The sequence below is a fragment of the Harpia harpyja genome, chromosome 1, assembly GCF_026419915.1.
Source record: "Harpia harpyja isolate bHarHar1 chromosome 1, bHarHar1 primary haplotype, whole genome shotgun sequence".
Taxonomy (NCBI): domain Eukaryota; kingdom Metazoa; phylum Chordata; class Aves; order Accipitriformes; family Accipitridae; genus Harpia; species Harpia harpyja.
This window is the reverse complement of record NC_068940.1, coordinates 99,149,330-99,166,997: the sequence shown is the minus strand read 5'-3', so window position 1 is coordinate 99,166,997 and position 17,668 is coordinate 99,149,330. Positions and strand designations below refer to the sequence as shown.

Here is a 17,668-nt window from a genome sequence, read left to right as displayed (position 1 = left end):
GGTTGAAAATTGTTAAGTTCCAATCAGGTCACATAATAAATTGATGATACTTTTCACTTCCAAACTATTGCAGTTTCCTGCTGTACAGTATTTAATTATGCAACAAATGGTGCCCTTGGCATGACATTTCAATTTAGAACTTCATTTTTCCATTTTTAAAGCTAAAGTAGGGGAATTCAATTAGCATTTTGAAAGGAACACTAAAAATGCAGCATTTTAGCCATGAAATACTTTTAAGGCCTCCATTTGAACAATAATTTAGCTTAGAATCTCATTGACCTTTTGCCTTTGGAGCTGGGACTTTTTTCCAGTTTCTAAAATCAGAACTGCTTTACCTCAGGCAAGCATTTGATAAAATGAATACTTTCTTGCCAGCAAAAGCAGTGCTTTAGAGGTAACAAATAAATATATTTTTCACTATACTCTTTCTCAGAAGAAGAAAAAATCAGATATTATTAAAACAATTAAATATTACATATAAAATGTCTTGAAAGTCTGTTCCTCAGATCAATACTTATCATATCAGAGGAATAATCAGGGTTTGACAAGTTTATATCATTACAGACTCACTATGCACATCAATATCATCCCAATAACAGCTGAGTGACTTTATAATCACTCTGTGAAAAAATACAAAGTATAATTGTTTTAAATAAAATTAGATTTTTATTTGGAGAATATAAATTACCTCTTGATTCAGAGTTCTAGACCATGGTAGTGTAAGTCCTTGCTTAATCTTACATGTGAACAGATCCACTGAAGTCATTAGTGCTGTTCGTCTTGAAATTCATAAATTGTAGGCTTGCTGAAAGATTAATTTAGACAGAAATCCCTTTAGGGCAAGAAATGCCTTTAACTTTGTATCAGACAATTGATTTTAACAAAGAATATATGAAATATACGATCGTATATGGTAGTGAGTAGAAGGAAACTGATGGCTTGATACTCATCCACTTGAACTTATTTTGTATATCTGGGGTATGCTAACAAACTAAAGCTCTAGAAGGAAAACACTGAAAGGGTATGTTTGATCATAGTTTTTTTATTTGGGATTTTTTTTTGATGTCACAGAAAGAAATTGATTAGTACTGTAGCTTCATAAAATTTGTTCTTAGATCTGGTCACTTACTCATGCTCTCTCTCCTCAGAGCATCACTTCAACATGACAAGTAAATGCTTGTGTAGAATTTGTGTGTAAAACTGGAATACTTTTGAACTCGTAACAGAAGAATGTTGGAACTGGCATAGCACATCACTTCATTAGCTAGAGCAAAATTGCCTTTATTGGGATTTTTGTGTATACAGAAACAACATCTTCCCTGCTTGGAAGGAAGAAAACAACTCAGAAGAAGCTGTGTCATTATACAATGACAAATAATATATGTCATTCAAACGTGATAGAACATCCTTCTCCATTTACCTCCATAACTGCTAGTGGTCTGTTGTTCCCCATGTTCGGCATGTATTTCACTGTCAGAAAACTTCAGTGTAGCAGGAAGCCATCATTTTCCTGTTCCTACAGAATAAACAGCATCCATGGGCATTTGGGAGGCTTTGTAAGGAGGAGAGTCTGAAGTTGAGAGTCCCAGTTGTTTATCCCAAACACAGCAAAAAATTTCTTGCATGCTGCTGTATTATTTCTTCCATTTCATGTTTCACCGTTTTTGTAGCATCATAAATTTGCAGAGTAGAGTGTATGAACAATAACAAATAATTATTTTTTTCCTTAGAACCAAATAAATTGCTTTATGTTTTGCAAATTAATGGATCTTGGTAGGGACAAGGTAGAGGGAGGCACTACACAACTCAAGAGTGCTTTTGGGACCACCAGGAATGAAAGAAAATGCCATTTGAGTATGTCATTGTGACAGGTTTTAATGTAATGATTTATTTTCTAGAAATCTGTGCCAGCTGCTACGGGGTAGGTTTTGGCTTGCATGTATTTTTTGATGTTTTTTTCTGTTGCATTTTTCAGGAGTTATATCCTGCATTTTGCATTCACAATGGAGGATCTGATTTAGACAGACTACCTACTGCCAGTACCTGCATGAACTTGTTGAAGCTTCCTGAGTTTTATGACGAAAATCTTATGCGAAGCAAGCTTCTTTATGCCATTGAATGTGCTGCTGGATTTGAATTAAGCTGAGTCAAACTGATGCTTATTTGGATGATCTGCAGAGGAACTAACCAGTGCCTACTCTATAAGCAGCACCCATACCCAAGCAGTTTTAAGGGAATTCTATCTAGATTTCTGCAGCTCTTGTGTCTTATCAAATGCCCTCAAATAGGTTTCATTTTTAAACATGGTTTCTTAGTTAGCTTTCATTAATTAATACTACATTGACACTGCTTTATGATTCAAAACAATGAGTGCTGTGTGCAGTGTGGCTGTTGTCTGTGTTTATGCGAGGAAAGAGCACATTTAAAGAACAGTGACATCTCAGTGAAATTAACCAAAGATGAAGCTTTGGCTTTGTGCTGTTCAAACATAAATAATTTCACAAACTGGCAATAAAGTTGTGTACCATGCAGCGCATTGGGATGAGACAGGGCTAACATCCTGTAATTAATCTTTTAGATGGAAGTGAAGCAGATGTTTGCAGATATCCCAGAACTGAGAGGATGAAAATGCTTGTTACTGATAACCTAACATCTTTACTTACATTGTAGAATTGTTTACAAATCATAGTTGTTGCAGAACTGATTTTGTTTTATACTACCTTCCCTCAAGATGGTAGGCACTGAGATAAAACTTTTCTAATATTCCATTTGTGCTTTCTGAAATACCTTGGAGAAATTGGATTCACATTATTTTAAGTTCAATCTTCGGCTGCATCATTATCACTTGAACACTGTCGTGAATGGGTGTGACTATTCATGTTTTCTCTGTTCTGTTTCTGTCTTTTGTGCCTGTACAGATTTTTTTTTTTAAATGTATCAGACTCCTATTGCATACACAGTACATACAAAACTCATCACTTTGGAAAAATATACATGTAACAACTATTAAAATTATTTGAACCAAAGTTACCAGGCTTTATCTTTTATATTTGAAGCCTGTGGTGTTCACATTCCTTTTCCCTATCATTTCTTTCCATCTTAAATACCATATCTGTGCCGCAGACACTAGTCAGATTCATTATTTTTTTGTGATTAAACAGCTTTTATATCCATCTGCCTGCAGTATTTCTGCTAAGAAAAGTGGGTAGGAATATGCTGCTTAATATAATTTGATATCTGGGAAAAAATTTGCTTTCATATGGAAGGAACTGATCCCCTGGTAGTAGGCACATCGTTGGGTATTCGTATGCAAACTGCAGTCAATTCAAAAAAGGAATTATAGTTCAAACTGTAAGATTCATAAGAGCATCCCTCTGAACTTTAGTTTTATATTTTAAATCATCAAAATTTACAATCAAATTTGTATTCATCTCTTATGCAAAAAAATACTTTGCTGTTACTGGAAGCCTCTGTTTGATTTCATATTTAGTAAGCAGTAACCAGCAATATCCTTTTACATGTGGGGAAACTGAGTGATTTTAAGATGTTTACTAGTAACCATATAAAAATGTATAATTTCTTAATTTGGGTAAGAAATGAAGTGTTAAAATACTATTTGTAGTCTTGATGTACAGAAATAAAACGATTGATTTTCTTTTTGGTTTTGCTTTAGGCTTTTTATTTATGTTAAATGTTACATACCCAACCTATTCTTTATCCCCAAATTCTTTTCTTGTATATTTTTCTACATAAATTATGGAACTTGTAAAGAAGTTGAAAAAGAGATCAGTAATAGTGGAACTGCCTCCTAATCACAAAACCTGAACACTTCTTTTAGATAGCATTATTTATTTTAGAACCTAATGCTTTAAATATTTTGAAATGATTTTTCAATTCCATTGTTTTGCTACATTGGGTAGTGTTGTGTCTGTATTTTGTAAAATTAAATTTAAATTTTCTATTAAATGCTCATATTTTGAAGATTGTGTTGGAGTCATGCCAAGTAATCATGACTGGTAATGTACGCTTTCTGCTTTTGTAAAAGGAGACAGTGCACACTATTCCTGTCTGTTACCATGAGTGCAAGTTCAACAGAGAGGGTAGGCTGGGGGCAACTGTGAGTTGCAGATAGGTGTGGTCATGTAATGGCAAGACTCACACCGCTGCAGAAAACTTCAGTAGAGAATTTGAGTTTGCTGAAAATACTCTGACTTTTTATTTCTTCAGTATGTAGTACTCTGTGATCTTGTTTTGTATATTCTGTACATTAAGTATGAAATTCTGACATACTCAAGTCAGTGGGATTGTAGCCTAGTTTTCAGTCTGCAGGTAGTCAGTTGAAAATCTGTGCTGCAACAGCTTACACTTTCAGTATCCAGACTGCAATAAGAAGAGGGTAGGGCTTTCCTTTGGCAACGACTGCTTTAAATTCTGACTGTCAACTGGTTTTGTATAGTCGGGATGAAGCACGAGTCCCTACTTTTCAATGATCTATTGCTGGATATTTTAAGGAACAGGAGATAAAGGTATGAGAAATAATACAGGTATAGTTAGTCACGTCCTGAGGAGTTAGGTGGTCTCAATGATCTCTTGTAGCTCTTCCGTAGCAAGAATTGTTTATATATGAAAATGGGTTTTCTGTTTTTTTAAAAGAAGAGTGAACTCTCTCCCAGTTGTGATGCTGCCAGAGTTTAGGTAGGCAGAGGCAGGAAGCACTTGCATGCAAGTAACCTGAAATAATATTGTAGATTTTGATCATCAGAATTATAGCAGTAATAATTATGGGTTTGGAGTTGTTTTCTGTGCAAGACAACCCTTCCTTAAAGTCAATTTCTGTGCTTCAGTGTTTTGTCCTCCTACTTCAGTACTTGCATTTTGAAAAATGACAGCATTTTCTGTTTGGTTTTTGTTTTCAAATGATTTTTGTTTTATAATTTTGTAACCTGTTTTAAAAACATTTTTGTCAAGGTTTATCTTTATAATGGAAGAGGTTGCAAATTCTTCATCTCTCCAAAGTTAAAAGGCATAAAAGTGGAATAAAAAAATAAAATTAGGACTTGGTCTGTTTAACTCTGAGAATTTTTCTGGATGTGGGTTTAGTCTTACTAGCTGGAAGTAAAAAACAACAACAACAAAACAAACCAAACCAGAAATGATTGGCCTTGTTCCTTAATCTCAGCTGTCTTCTGTCATGGTCCTGAAAGCCAGACTTGTATAAATTTCACAAAACTCATGATATCTAGGGAGAATTTATGTCTACAGAAGGGGAAAGATTTGGCTCTAGTTTCATGTGTAAACACTGAGCTGACCGAAGTTTGATTTGAACAACAAGGATTTCTTCAGTTATTTTTGTGTGTGGTGCTCCGTAACTAAAAAAAAAAAAAAAGAGCTTCCTGATGCTATTAGTAGCAAAGTGGGCAGGTTTTTTTGGCATTACTTGAGTAATCTAGCACAAACATCCTAATTTGATCTGTGAAGGGCTTTGGAATTCAAAGAAAATACTTTAAGGAGTGCAGTGAGCTCATGCTAAATTTCAGGTTAAACCAAAACCTGTTTGTTAAATGCCAGTGAGACAGCACATACTCATTTCATCACTGAAAAATAGTACAGCACAGAAACAAAAAGGAAAAAACACGAGAGCTGTTTTTCTTGGAATGTTTTGTTGGAGCTGTAATTTTTTTTGTATTTATAATTATATGCAAAAACTTTAAAACATTTGCTCATATACATGAATCTGTGTTAATAATGGTTTGTGATGTAAATGCTTGTTACTATTTTTTTTCATGATGCTTTGCCTGTCAGTGAAGGAGAGAAGAAATGAACATGGTCTGTAAAACTGATCAGGATATCTATATTTTTATTGACTTCTGCTTTTGTGAATAAAATAATTTGAGTTTTCTTGAAACTTTGCAGAAACACTCTTTTCTTTTGGTTCCTCTCCCCAGTAAATTTGGCATTCTCTTGCTAAAGATTGATAATACTGAATAGGTTCTAAAAGAGAAGCTAATATTAACTGTTCATTGGTGTTGAGGTTACTACTGTTGGAACAGGCTTCCCAGAGACGTGGTGGAGTCACCATCCCCGGAGGCATTTAAAAGACGTGTAGATGCGGCCCTTCGTGGTGGACTTGGCAGTGTTAGGTTAACGGTTGGACTCAGTCTTAAAGGTCCTTTCCAACCTAAATGATTCTATGATTTTACTGCTTCAGGATGATTTGTAACTTCAGTTTTCGAGCTGTGAAGTTCCCACTCTTGTCAGTCAAAACTACAGCTGTAAGGTTTAGCTTTGTTTCAGTGCGTCTTTCAAACAATGTAGCTCACTGACGTGCTTTGAAAAAACTTCTTCAGACTCTTTGGAAAGAAAACTCATTCCTTGGATAAAAATATGAGAAGCTGTAATTCATAGTGAAGAATGCTACTCTGTCAGCAAACATGTACAAAAACATCTCCTTCAGCTTATTCTGGAATTTTAGCACATGTGTAGGCCCCTCTGAACGTGTAAGTTGATTTTTATCTCCTTTGATAATTGCAATTATCTGCTTCCCTTTGCTTTTTTATTATTTTCATTGCTAAATACATTTTTAGTTCCATGATAGCATTTATAAAGTTAGTATTGTGCATGTTTATTTTGGAATGCTTACAAATAGCACCATATATTCTTCAGCTTACCTGCCAGTACAAATGTGGTAAACAGAAAATGACAGAAAATTCCTCTTGTAGGGTAGTTCATAATTCATAGCATGAATAGAACACAAATGCCCAGATATCTTGCCTGTTTTTCAGTATGTATCTGGTAGTCTGGAAAGCTCATAATATTTCTGATGTGTGTAGCGAGACAACACAAGGCAAAAAGTGATTATGAAGTTGTACCAGTTGAATGCATTTCAGAGAACACGGAACCTGGTTGAGGTCAGCAGGAATGTCTGAAGATGACCTAGTCCAACCCCTCTGCTCAAAGCAGGGTCAGCTGGAGCAGGTTGCTCAGGACGTTGCCCTGTGGAGTTCTGAATGTCTCTGTGGATGGAGACTCCACAACTTCTCTGGGCAACCTGTTCCAGTGTTAACTACCTTTACAATAAAACATTTTTAATCAGGTTTAAACAATTTCTTTTACTCCAGTTTGTGCCCATTGCCTCTTGTCCTGTCACTGGGCAGTACTAAGGGGAATCTGAGCCTTCTCCAGGCTGAACCAAGCCCAGCTCTCTCAGCCTCCCCTCATATGACATGTGCTCCAAAACCTTAATCATCTTTCTCTCTGACTTGCTTGTTAGTGAACACAGCGGCATCTTCAAAATACCTTTGTGGACTTGATGTGACTGGGGACAGAGCAGACTACGCTAATTCTCTTCCTTGTCAGATGCCTGTAGATGTCTGTAGTTAATAGATAGCACTTACCAGGTAAGGTTAGATTTAAGGTTTTGTGGCTTTGCTTTTTCAACTTCCAGTGCTGCTTTGTCTTTTCAAGGATTGTGCAAATCTTTTATCAATTGCAAAATAACAAACTTAGTAAAAATTGAGGTCTCAATTATTTTCACAACTTTTTATGGATACAATGCTAAACATTGATGCAGAAACCATAGGACTAATGCTAAATGTTAAATAATCTGTGTATTCATTTGTTCTGCCACCAACAGTATCAAACATGTAGAAGTGCAACTTCCTGGACAAACTCCTGTAATTTGGCTGTCTTCTGCAAAGACTGGGTAGCTCAGTGCTAGGTGCAATCCAGCAAAGCACATCAGACAGTCAAACAGGAGAAACATGGGAATTCTGACTGGCACCAGTGGGACTGCTTATACATATAGGCATGCACAGATGTCCTGCAGGCTTGATTTCATGCTGTCAAGGGATGAACTTTTCTTGTGTGATGGTTAAATCATTGCTACGTTTCATTGCTAGAATAGTTGCTCTCCAGCCTGGGACTAAGTTTACGTGTCCACATCTCTGTAGAAAACCTACATTCTGTTTTCAGTGTTTGTTAATGTATTTATAGGAACAGCTTGCTCAAATGTCCTACTATATTTAAGATCATTCTTTTTTGCATTCCCAGAGCAGCTGTTAGTTCATTCTGTGTAACATTTGACTGAAAAGGAGTTTTGCATTATTTCTATTTTATTCTCTGTTTATAGTTAACACAAAACTCTTGATTGCTGAAGAAGGAAACAGGCATTCACCAGATGGTGTAGTTTCAGATCATCTTGCTACTTCTGCTTACCCTAATGTTCAATCTAGGAAAAGCATCTCTCAGCAGTTGCTGTGTAGTTTTGCTGTGTGTTGTCAAACACACCTTCTAAAGAAATTAGTTCCGTCTAGCCCTTGTATCTTTAAGAATAATTCTTTTCCTTACAGCTCTGCTTACTGTTTTTCCCCTCTGCGCTTTCAGGCAAACAGCAGCAGAGCTCGAAGTTCTGCAGAGATACTTTAGGTCTAATTATGTATTCGATCTATCTGGCTATTGATGAAAAATTACATAGAATTAACTAATATTTGGCATTGGTATATGAACATAAATGCTGATCAAGCTGTCCTTGCAAGGAATAAGCACTTGCCTTAAGCTGTGAGATCTTCTGACTGCCCACAACAGTTCTTAGGTTGTTGTCTGCATACCCCAAATAATCAGCAGAATACACCTGATACTTCAGGAGGAATTGGAAAAAACACCAGCTATCCTGAAATGTTTTAATCACTTTCAAAAGCGTCCACTCGGCTCAAGCTTTTGGTTACAAAGAGGAGTCTAGATAAACTTGCAGTAAGAAGCACTGTACCAATGAAAATTGACGTTGTGCTCAGCAGAAAAACCTCTGGAGAATGCTAATGAAAATTGGTTATTTTGTGCTTTTAATGCTTCTACTTAAAGTTTTAAACATTAGGTGTATTGCCCATATTTCAAACCTAATTGTTTCTGATAAGCTATCAGCAAAAAGTTAATGCTTATATTTAATTAAGTGGCACTTTCCAGAATTACTTTGCCAGTAGTACTATAATTAAATGATGTGAGAACAGTCTTTGATACATATGCTCATGTTCTTTGCTAATACCAAAAATAGAATCTGTAAATCTGTAAATAGAAAAACTGGATGCATTAAGCAGCAGGCCAGAGCAGCAGGCCGAGAAGGCTGCAGCCATTACCACATCAAACGGACTAATATTAATATCTCTCTAATGCAGCATTTTTAAGCATTTCTTGTGTTCTGATGGGCTTTTCATAATTGACCTCCATAAGTCATAAAAAATGATTAAAAAAAAGAATCTGGGAACTATGTGAATTGCTAATACCTCCTGGAATGCTGCCACATTATTTCCATCATTAGGTTATAGCTACCAGTTAGGCCTGAATTCATCTCACTTAACTTCAGCCATCTGTAAGGTGGCTGTCGAGGCACTTCCGATGAAAGAAAGGCAACCCAGAGACAGAGCTCCAGAGGGTGGTTCTTTCTTTAATAAAACATCTCCAAAGTGGGTAGAATAGATCGTGCCCTGGAGGTGCCCCCTCTTTCCCTCTCTCTTCATAGTTGGAGGCCTTAAACTAGATGCTTAACTTTTAGACAGCTGAAGTTAGTTGAAGTGAACCAGACCTCTCCCTCATGTTCCCAGGTAAGAGTTGAAAATTCTTTAACAATGAAGTTCCTTTCATAACAGAGTTTATTCGGACTTACGACTCAGTACTTGGATACCAGCCCGGGTCTGCCTGGATCTTTGGTACCAGCTTCGACAGACCCACCAGACTTTATCAGCTTTTGCTATTGGAATGTTGATCCTCTGCCAGCATCATCAAATTTAATGCTCTTTAACACAATATTCCAGGCTTTTGCTGCAAGCCGCTAGCCATAAAAACATAGAATGCTTTTACTTTGTACTTTTGCAAATACCTTTGAAGAAGGTTTTCTGAATCTAAAAGCTTTTCTGTTTTATTAGTCCTGTTTTAGTAGTTGTCTGGGCTAAGGCAACAAGTGCATTGGGCAGAGCAGCATCAAAGCAGCGTTTCCTTCACTGCTTACCAGCAAGCAACGTTCTTCTGGTCAGAAAACAAACAGAAGCCAGGAAAACAAGACCATGAATGTTTTTGAAACTACTCTTTATGTTTCTCTGATAAATTTTACAGGAAGCTGATCAAAAGGGATAAAAATCTGTCACTGTTAATGTTTTTATAGATTCATCCTGTTAGTCTTGTGCTCCCCAAATTACTGTTAATTTGTAACCCACTTCTGTGCATGAAATAATGTGTAGGGTTAAACCTTGTCAGATGACTTTGGGTGGAATGCTTGGTCATTTACCAACACGGGAAGCTTGAACCACAGGTGGGATGCAGAGACTTCTTCCTTTGGTAGAAGCTGAGCAGTCTGATGGATGCTGTGTTAGAGGCAACCTCAGCCTGGAGTCTCTGGAGTTACCTCCCCTGCTCCTAAGACCTTGAGATACAAATAGAAATCCCTCAGCTGCTACCTCTGTCCCGTTGTTTCTGAATGTCACCAAGTCCATGGAGGTCCAGTAGCACTCTGTGCCAGCTTGCCGGACTGAGCTGCCTCCTGCAGAGTCAGTAAGATTGGCTCTTGCCTGGGTGCAGCTCCAGAGCTGACCAAGCCGTATGCTTACAAGCATAAGGTAGTGAAATCTCTCAGAACTGGAGCACTGGAGATAATCATGTAAGCGGCTCTGCAGAAGCCAGCTCAGGTCTGGTGAAGACAAACTGGGGTCACACTGTTTTACTACGGGAGTTTTGGGGATACTGACTTTGCACGCTCACCTGGATCTCTGCAGTGTTCTTCAGTATACCCAACAGTACCCCTTCTGGTTGGCTGTGCCATGTGCTGTATTTATTGCAATCCTCTGCCTTTCCCTGTAAACCAGAGAACAGAAAATTAAATATCAAGTGCACAATATAAACCAACTTAAAAAAAAATTAAATACTTCTTGTTACTGTGTGTTACAGTGTTAGATAATCTGAGCTATCAAAGATAATAAGTTAAAAAAAAAAGATGCCACAATAAATTATATATGTAATTGGTGGCTGTGCAAACTACCCGTTCTGCAAAGTCTCAGGAAATGTGTTCATATCCCACTTCTAAGACAAAGACAAACATAAACCAATTAAAATAGATTTTGGATTTTTTTTTTTTTTTATAATTACATAATCTTTGGTTTCTTTCTATAACTTTGTTTGGAAACATTTATTTACATTCTCCGTGTTTTGCTGTAGAAAATGCCAAACTGGATCTCATAGCGCTAGCCTTGCCCTCAGCTGTGAGCAAGGCACTTTTACCTTCTCATATTTTACTTTCTCTAAGTGCAAAATTGGTCTCTAAGCCTTCCCAAACATTATTCCTATATCTGAAGAGTGTTAATGGAGAGCTATGCAGTCTAGCATCAGAATAGTGTTAGAAAATCTATGGGCAAACTAATGTAATGCTGTCACCCGTAAAACAGTTGTGTTAAAGCGCAGTGGTCCCGGTTGCACTGGTGTAGACAGTGTTGCGATTTCAACACTGTAATTCCATAAGGAATTATGCTTCTTTGCCACTGTTCTGCTTGTGTGGATAAATAGAAAAATTTACAGTTGGCATCCATTGTACCATAACTTTAATATAAAATCTACTCTGTAAAGAATTAAAGCGAAGTAACTGCCTCATGCACTACTTCTAGCTTGTTTACTGCAGGTGAGATTCTTAAGAGACTGAAGACTTTTCATACTTTTTTCTCACCTGTCATTGGTTATGAAAAGTTGAGGAAAAAACGTCTTTACTTCCACATCAAGAAATGTTTAAAGCATTAAATCAAAGTCTCCTCCCAAACTACACAGCACTGACCTGCTGCTTACCTTTGCACCTAGGCTGGGAATCCTCTGAGGTTTGCAGCCATACCTTTTAGAAAGAGCCAGTCTAACCTACTAGTTTTCTTTTTTTTTTTTTTTTTTCCAAGTGGATCAACAACTTAGACTTCACAGCTACTTGCTGATGAGAAACTAACAATGGTGCTGGGTGTCTCTTTGATCTAATTTTAAAGACTTGTTTCTGTGACCACAGTTTAGCATAAAATCTTACAAGCAGTATTTCTTTCGAAGCCTCCATTTTCCCCAAAGCACCAAGCCTATACTTCTCTTAGGGTTGTCCTACTACTTGCCTTGCTGATTTGCATTAGGTTCTCCTCTGTCTTATTCTAAGTTTGCTTTTTTCCTTTTGGACTGATCCTACTCCCTTAACATAAACACCCCCAAAACAACGAGCAGCCTTTTAATTGACTTTATTTGTGGAGCAGACATTTTAGGTGTGGAAACTCTCTAATTTCACTTTGGTGATCTATAAATCAATGCCGCCTCCAACTTTTTAAACAAAGGGTGAGAAATGTAATTTTACAGCAATTTAAATCATGGATAAAGTCCAAATTTTTAAAATAGAATAATAACTTGGCTGCTTGTACTTTGCTCTCAGCCATGACACTCGGAAAACCACATACTCAAATATAACCCGAAGGATGCTTAAATACATTCAAGCAGCACGAGGAATCTGTCCAGGTGCCAGCTGGAAAACGATGAACCGCAGGCCTCAAACTGGAAACGGAGGCCTCAAGAGGATGACGATTTTTGAGACTGAAAGGAAGACGCACACGAGGGAAGAAATTTTGTCTTCTCGCTTCTAGCAGCCAAACTCACCTATTCAGAGAGTGCTTTTTTAAACTGTTACTACTTTTGTTCTCCTTTTCCCTCAGCAACACACCTGGACATCACTTTCTTCCCCTCCCCCCCTCAGAGAAGCCCAGAGGGGTTTCCCACCCAACCGCCCGCCTCTGGGGGGGGGCTTACGAACCCCGGGGCAGGAATAACGACGGTGCCGTGAGGGGAAACCAGCGCCGGGCAAGGCCCCTTGCCCGCCCCGCGGCAGCCGAGGCCGATGATGGCGGCTCTCCCCGCCGGCGCGGGGGGAAACGGTCCGGCACGCGCTGCCGGCGCCCGGGCGGTGGCTCCGTGACGCAAAAGGCGACCCGCCCTCGAGGCGCGAAGCCCCGCCCCCCGGGGCGCGAAGCCCCGCCCTCAGCCCCGCCCCCGCTGCAGCGCCGCCGGCCGCCGGCAGGGGGCGGTCTCTGCTTGCTCCCGGCGGGCGCGCGCCCCCCCCGTTCGAGAAACTTCCGGAAACAGCCGGGCGGAAGTGACGCCGCGCGCTGACGGTATTTCCTGTTTGCGGCTGAGGTGAGCTTACCGCCGTTGCCGTTGTCCCGGGCTGCTGGCGGGGAGGGTGGCGGCTGCGCTGCGGAGGCACCGGGTGGGTGAGTGCGGGGGGGGGGGGGGGGGGGGGGCCGAGTCTGCCTCGGTGATGGGCCTCGCCTCGTTCGGCCGTGTGAGGGGAAAGGGGGGGAGCGAGGGAGCGGGAGGGGGCGGCGGTTTCTGGGCCAGGCCTCGGGTCTTAGCAACGGTGCTGCTGGTAACGGGGCCTGCCGGCGCGGCTCGGCGGAGGCGCGGGCCGGCGCCGCCATGCTGCGCGCTGGAGGACCGGCGGTGGAGCGTCTCCCGCCGGGAGCCGGCGTGCCGCCTGACCCGGGGTTTTCCTTCCTAGCCGTTGGGGAGGTGCGTGGCGGCGGCCCCGGGGCGGGCGGAGCGGGGTTCGCGCGGGGGAGCGGAGCGGGCGGCGTGGATCTCCGGCACTTGGGGGTGGGCGGTGAGGGAGCCGCCCCCGGGCGCAGCGGCTGCCTTGGTTGGGCTTATCCCGTAACTGGGAGCGGAGGAGATGCAGTTTGGGATCCCCGGGCCGTACGATCCCAGATCATCCGGATTTGTTTCTTGTTTGCCGCAAGCAGAGAGAAGACCTAGGGAAAAAAAATCCGCGTTCCCCTTTCTGCTTGTAGTGGTTTCAGTTGCGAAAAGGTGAGGGAGAGCCTCAGTTCACCCTTTGCTCATAAACGTGTTAGACGTTTTACTTAAAGTCCTTTTCTTCGCAGCGTGCTTTTTTGGTATGCTTGTAAACTCAAAGTGCTTTCCCCCCGACCGAAGTGGTTTAATTAAATTCTGTTTTGCATTTATTAACTCAGCGTAGGGTCAGTAGTAAGGTTTGTTGTGCGTGAAGGCGGTAGGTAGGGGTCAGGTGTTTTGAACTCGCTGTTGCCAAGTTCCAAGCTGAATTGAAAATTGTCACTGGCAGGTAAGGAACATAGTTTGTCGTCAGTATTTGCTGGACTTATGAGAAGGCAGGGAGTTGGGAAGTGAAGTTATTTATGACCAGTGTTCGTGTTTGTAGCCACGCTTTATGCTGTGTTACAGTTTTACTGTCAGAGCTCTCCTTAGCTGCTGAAAACCTGTGCTGCAGGCTTGAGCCATTCTAATGAAAGCATTACAAAAGATTATTCAAAATAGTGAGCGAATTTGTTTTGAATTCTGATAATAATAAACTACTTGTTTGGTTCTCATTTGGACACAGTAACATCATAGAAGCTAAATTTATAACAATGCTAATGTGTAAATGGTCAAGCTTGTGACATTGCGTAGTCAATCAGTGATTGAGCCCTGAGTTTTTAGGATATAAAGTGTCAAAAAGTGATAAGAACAAGGTGTTGACACAGAGGGAACAGCTGGAATGAAAGTCGGCTCTGCCCGTCTGGTCCTCTGAGGTTGCAGTTACTGGTTCCTGCTGACCTTAATTTTTGTTTATTCTTTGGAGATCCCTGTACTCTAGTTAGGAGGATTTTATGTTCAGCTGATGATCAAGAGCCTGGTGGTTAAAGTACCATTTAGTTTGCTGGATTATGTTGCAAAAGAAGATTTGTTTGTACCAGTGAGTAAGTGTATTTACAGATCTTGTCTCTGTGATTATGTTTTCTGTGTTGTTGTTTTTTATTTTGAACAACCAAAATGCTAAGTAGTGCACAGTACTGGTCTAACTTTGTTTCCCCTTCTTGGTTCTCATGCTGCCTTTTCAGTGAAGAACAAGAGACTGCTCAAAATGGAAGTTAATTTAGGATTAAATTTTCTTAAATAATCTCAGACATTGGAGGAGAAATTTAAATTGCTACTTTTACTGGCAGTACTGTTTAAACTGCAATGTTAATAATAATTTCTCTATCTGTAAACTGTGAAGTTCCCCTCGTTCTCCATTGGATTTGTCTTTTTAGCACTTGTGCTTTCTGACTACAGCACATTCTTACCAAAACAACTTTTCTCTGTGGTATTTTCTTTTGTCTTTCCTAGATTGATGCACTTTGCCAATTTATCTTGGCTGGACTTAGGGAGAAAGCATGCAAGGCTTCACTTTTGTGTAATGCAGAATTTTTAGTTGGAGAGATAATGTGTCTTCCTATTTATTTTTTTAATAGATATATAAACTTAAATACCTACTGTATTCTTTCTTTCATCCACCAGAAGTTTTGGAATGTACGTGGAGAGAGGAAACAACTTACGTTAAATCATCATCTCAATAACAAGGATATATGAGTTCCTAAAAGTATTTGGACTGTATTGAGGAAAGAAATAACTGGCTTTTGGTTTTTTTGTTTTTTAAACTGTAAAACTTTCAGGACTCCTACATCTGTGCTTAACGCATTGATACAGTTAGGTCTTTGAGCTGAGGTCCTGTGGGATGAGGGTGATGTTTGCGTTTTACTCTGAGTCCAGAGGCATTGAAGGTCTAGCCTGGAATTGACTGAAATGTCACACCAGGTTGAACAGAGTGAGTGCAGCCACGCGTGCTAGTTGTGTTCTGCTCTTGTGCTGCTGGCTATAGAGGATAGTGCGTCTCGGTCATGTCAATACGCCGGACTTCCAGACTTGAGCAGACCATCTGTTTCTTACGATATAAATAATGATGTTTTGAAGGGAATGTATTGCCTCAGTTTTCAATTTAGTTGTGTGAGGCTTAATATTCTAGTATTTTGCTCCTTAAGTAGGAAGTGCTCCATTTCTGTAATAGCATTTATAAAGAGCCTTGTCAGGTGTGTCCTGAAAACATTTTCTGTTTACAGCTTTTTCTTTGTCTTGATGTATTCAAGAAATGGAAGGATTAGGGAGAAATTACTTAGCTTTGTCAAAACTTGTTGGATCTGATCTATGATCATTGTTTATTTCCAGATAGATTTAAATTAAAACTGTAGTTTATGATATTAGTAGGTTTAAATTATATTTTCTTTGCTTTTCAATGAAATACTACATTTGGATGAATGTTAGATTTTTCTTAAGTTTAAACCTAACGAAAGCATTATTCTGCTTCTGTTTGTTTAACTGCTAGGGAAGAAATAACTAATGCATAGGAATTTCACTCCTACAGTTACTAGTTGTATGTTTCATTTATGTTTTCTATTTGTTTTGAATAAGTAGTGAAATCCCACTGATATTAGTGAGAACTCAGTACTTAATAAGGATCTTAAAGCTCACGTAATAAGTCTGAAGCCAGACATAGCTACCTTGCAGCCAGTTTTTGTTAAAACTTTGTTAATTCTTTTGATTAGAAGAAATTCTTTTCTGTCTTAATGTAGCCTGAATCTATGACAGCCTGTCATCGTTGTTCTGAAAAAGAAATTGATGTTTGCTTTAATGTAACATTTTTTTTTTTTTGCTGGTTGGCTTAAGTAAAATTATCATGACTCCAGAAACTACTTCAGGGGAAGTGTGTAGAAACTTCAAACTATTTTCTTTTCCCTGAAGGATCATCTGGTTGCATGTGATTATTTGGCTGAAACTTTCTGGACCCAATCTTTGCCAGTTGAGGCTTTCACCATTTTTAATCGCTTAATCAACACAGATCATATATTTTTTAAAATGAGTTAGGAATATTTTTACTTTGTATAAAATAGCCTTTTATGGTTAGTTTTAGGAGGGTGCCAGTGTTCCAGATATTTGTATGACACAATTCCAAATTTGGACACCTGGGTGGTTGTGTTTTGGAAAAATGCCCCTTTGCTTTAAGGAGAGATCATGAATAAGTACCCCTTGATTCAAGGCATGCTCATAGATCGGATGGATAAGCAGTAGAGTATAAGCCAAGGGTATGAGGGTAGCCTATTTATTCACTGATCTACTTACTTCCTTTTTCCAGTTTTTGTTAGCTAGTGTTTACATTTCTTTCACGGATGAAGATTTTCGATTTCCTGTGTTTCCATTTGTGGCAGGTTTATTGTTTTTTAATGGTTTCTTACTTGTTGCCCTCTACAGGCTTTCCATGTTCCAGGCAGTAATATGGACAAGCAAGTCTTGTAAGTTCTTGCCACAGTTGCGTCTTGCTCTCCTTGGGGAGGAGAGTAATGGGCTGGATTCTTTGTAACTTCTTGCATTGAGGGGTGATGGAGCCTTGTACAGGTGGCTCTTTTTTGGTTGTGGTGGGGTTTTGTTGTTGTTTTGTAAATAGAACTTTAACGGGAAGGTAAAGCAGTCATCCTAGCTACCTTTTCCCCTGTATGAACTGCATCCTCTCATATAATAATCACTGTATTCAAATCCACTGTTTTCGGACATAGAAGCAGGATGTTTGGTGTAAACATGAGATTAAACTAAGCTTTTTGGAATGTTCATTTTATTAGATTCATCTCATGGGGATGCTGTGGTAGTATTAAGGATATGAGTATAAACATTGCTATTTAAGTACATTTTATTAACTTTAATTATACGGTCAATTTATATTTTTCCATGAAACAATAAATTTCAGGAATCTGTGAAGTTAAACTGTGACAGTTTTTCTAAGCTTAGGTAAGTAGAAGTT

The 17,668-nt window shown here is 39.3% G+C and overlaps 2 protein-coding genes and 1 long non-coding RNA gene across 8 annotated transcripts in view; 2 read left to right on the top strand and 1 right to left on the bottom strand.

Moving 5' to 3' along the window:
* The window catches only part of UBE3C (ubiquitin protein ligase E3C), an 83,756-nt gene extending 77,851 nt beyond the window's left edge, over nucleotides 1-5,905 (top strand). The window contains exon 23 of the mRNA XM_052806760.1: nucleotides 1,976-5,905. Within this exon, the coding sequence (XP_052662720.1) occupies nucleotides 1,976-2,146 (171 nt within the window). The 3' untranslated portion in view covers nucleotides 2,147-5,905. The remainder of the gene's footprint in view (nucleotides 1-1,975) is intronic.
* A 1,314-nt stretch (nucleotides 5,906-7,219) lies between these two features.
* LOC128143257 (uncharacterized) lies at nucleotides 7,220-12,918 on the bottom strand. 2 transcript variants are annotated; one of them, XR_008235712.1, is made up of 3 exons: nucleotides 12,800-12,918; nucleotides 10,744-10,836; nucleotides 7,220-7,476 (listed from the first exon to the last, which is right to left on the bottom strand). It is a non-coding gene; the product is annotated as an uncharacterized LOC128143257 (long non-coding RNA). The 2 variants fall into 2 exon arrangements; XR_008235700.1 differs by lacking the exon at nucleotides 7,220-7,476 and adding an exon at nucleotides 9,480-10,408.
* A 181-nt stretch (nucleotides 12,919-13,099) lies between these two features.
* The window catches only part of DNAJB6 (DnaJ heat shock protein family (Hsp40) member B6), a 91,989-nt gene continuing 87,420 nt past the window's right edge, over nucleotides 13,100-17,668 (top strand). For all 5 annotated transcript variants that reach the window (XM_052806729.1, XM_052806722.1, XM_052806714.1 and 2 more), the window contains exon 1: nucleotides 13,100-13,179. The gene's annotated coding sequence lies outside the window, so the exon portion shown is untranslated. The remainder of the gene's footprint in view (nucleotides 13,180-17,668) is intronic.